This window comes from Alosa pseudoharengus, unplaced genomic scaffold (assembly GCF_046254945.1).
Source record: "Alosa pseudoharengus isolate Yale_2024_CS ecotype anadromous, Long Island Sound unplaced genomic scaffold, YU_APseudo_1.1 YU_APseudo_1.1_scf_21, whole genome shotgun sequence".
Taxonomy (NCBI): Eukaryota; Metazoa; Chordata; class Actinopteri; order Clupeiformes; family Clupeidae; genus Alosa; species Alosa pseudoharengus.
In genome coordinates, this window is record NW_027468674.1 from 6,558,839 (window position 1) to 6,561,338 (window position 2,500).

The 2,500-nt window shown below is 44.5% G+C and overlaps 1 protein-coding gene across 1 annotated transcript in view; it reads left to right on the top strand.

Annotated features, from left to right (window-relative positions):
- Nucleotides 1–2,500, top strand: part of cbx6b (chromobox homolog 6b) — a 19,065-nt gene that overhangs the window by 10,667 nt on the left and 5,898 nt on the right. Inside the window, exon 5 of the mRNA XM_076297755.1 lies at nt 2,461–2,500. This exon is cut by the window's right edge and continues 5,898 nt beyond it. Coding sequence (XP_076153870.1) covers nt 2,461–2,500 — 40 coding nt within the window. The remainder of the gene's footprint in view (nt 1–2,460) is intronic.

Consider the following 2,500-nt stretch of genomic DNA (forward strand, 5'->3'; position numbering starts at 1 on the left):
TTCTGTCCTCTGGTCATCAGTCAGACCCACTGGGTTTAAAGGTGCAGTCAGTGGTCTGTCTACTGTCATCTGGTCATCAGTCAGACCCAGTGGGTTTAAAGGTGCAGTCAGTGGTCTGTCTTCTGTCCTCTGGTCATCAGTCAGACCCACTGATGCTAAAGTGTTGTCTTTGATGCCATGGCATTTTGGGAGGGCTTTTTAAATATCAGGTAGTTCATCATTACCAGCACCACTGTTACAGTACAGGGGCTGGACTGGAGTTATTATGACCGCCGCGCAGCGAAGCGGCGGTCATATAGGTTTAGTCAGAATTTTTTTTTTTTTCTTTCTTTTTCGCATGCCCAAATTTCCGTCAATGAGTCCCGGGACACTGAAAGACCGGGGTACACGAAACTTGGTGGGCATGTAACCCCACATGGATAGCATGGAACCATCGTTTTTCGTTTTGATCTGTAGCCCCCCCGCTGGACTGGACCCCCCGAAAGGAGGGTAGGGCAGACACAGTTTTCTGTGAATATCTCGAAAACCGTAGGGTTTAGTAGGACCATTTTTTTTTTGTATGTTGATCTCAAGGGGCCATGTCAACCCATTCCATAACCACTCATTTCATGTATAGCGCCACCTAGTTAAACACAAAAAAGTAAAAATGAGGTGTTGTAATCACAGGTATCTGTGACCTAACATAGTCAAAACTGCACGAAATTGGAAGTGTAGGATCATTATGACACCCTCTGTATGCACGCCAAATTTTGTGGAATTCCGTTCATGGGGGGCCACACAATAAATTAATTTATGTTACTATACACCAACTGGCCTGTAGGTGGCCGGAGACAGTTTTCTGTGAATATCTCGAGAACCGTAGGGCCTAGGAGGTCCACCTTTTTTATGTATGTTGGTCTTAAGGGGGCATGTCAACCCATCCCATTACCACTTATTTCATGTATAGCGCCACCTAGTTAAAAATTAAAAAGCAAAAAATTAGGTGTTTTCATCACAATATCTCTGGCTGACAAGGTCAAAACTGCACGAAATTAAAAGTGTAGGATCATTATGACACCCTCCGAATACATGCTAAGTTTTGTGTACTTTCGTTCATGGGGGGCCTTACAATAAAATAATTTATGTGTTCATTTAGTGACGTACACCAACAAGGATTCCCGGGACACTGAAAGACCGGGGTACACAAAACTTGGTGGGCATGTACCCCCACATGGATAGCATGGAACCGTAATTTTTCGTTTTGATCTGTAGCCCCCCCGCTGGACTGGACCCCCCGAAAGGAGGGTAGGGCAGACACAGTTCTCTGTGAATATCTTGAGAACTGTAGGGCCTAGGATGACCATTTTTTTCCGTATGTTTGCCTCCCTAAGGGGGCATGTCAACCCATCCCATTACCACTTATTTCATGTATAGCGCCACCTAGTTAAAAATTAAAAAGCAAAAAATTAGGTGTTTTCATCACAATATCTCTGGCTGACAAGGTCAAAACTGCACGAAATTAAAAGTGTAGGATCATTATGACACCCTCCGAATACATGCTAAGTTTTGTGTACTTTCGTTCATGGGGGGCCTTACAATAAAATAATTTATGTGTTCATTTAGTGACGTACACCAACAAGGATTCCCGGGACACTGAAAGACCGGGGTACACAAAACTTGGTGGGCATGTACCCCCACATGGATAGCATGGAACCGTAATTTTTCGTTTTGATCTGTAGCCCCCCCGCTGGACTGGACCCCCCGAAAGGAGGGTAGGGCAGACACAGTTCTCTGTGAATATCTTGAGAACTGTAGGGCCTAGGATGACCATTTTTTTCCGTATGTTTGCCTCCAGGGGTCATGTTAACCCATTTCATGTGCACACATGTGCACAAACAGATACACACACACACACACATATACATTCACAGTAATCATACGTATGACACATACTCACACAGTAGACATATGTACGCTTGCATGCACAGGCACATACGCAGGCACACACACAAGCACGCACACACACACACACACACCCACACACACACTCACACACACACACACCCACACACATAACATAAACATAACACAAACAATCAAGAATTTCTCAGAATTATGAACAGGCAAGATGGAGGTGGGGTTGTATAAAATTAATTTTACATGTGAAATCTATGAACTAATCATGTTTTGGTACTTGTTGTCTAGCAGATACCAAGAATTGAGTGTGGATAATGCAATTTAGTGAGACAGTTAGAATCATATAGGCCTTTCAGCGTGATTTCTTTTTGTGGAAAAAATGTGCTGGACTGGGTCATATTTTGTACCGCTCTGCGGTACATCTAGTTGGAAACACTGTTGCTCTCTCTCTCTCTCCCTTCCTCTCTCTCTCTCTCTCTCTCTCTCTCTCTTCCTCTCTCTCTCTCTCTCTCTCTCTTTCTCTCTCTCTCTCCCTCTCCCCCTCTCTCTCTCTCTCTCTCTCAGGCTCGTGCTCAAGCAGGTGCTGGTCCATCCCGCATCCTTC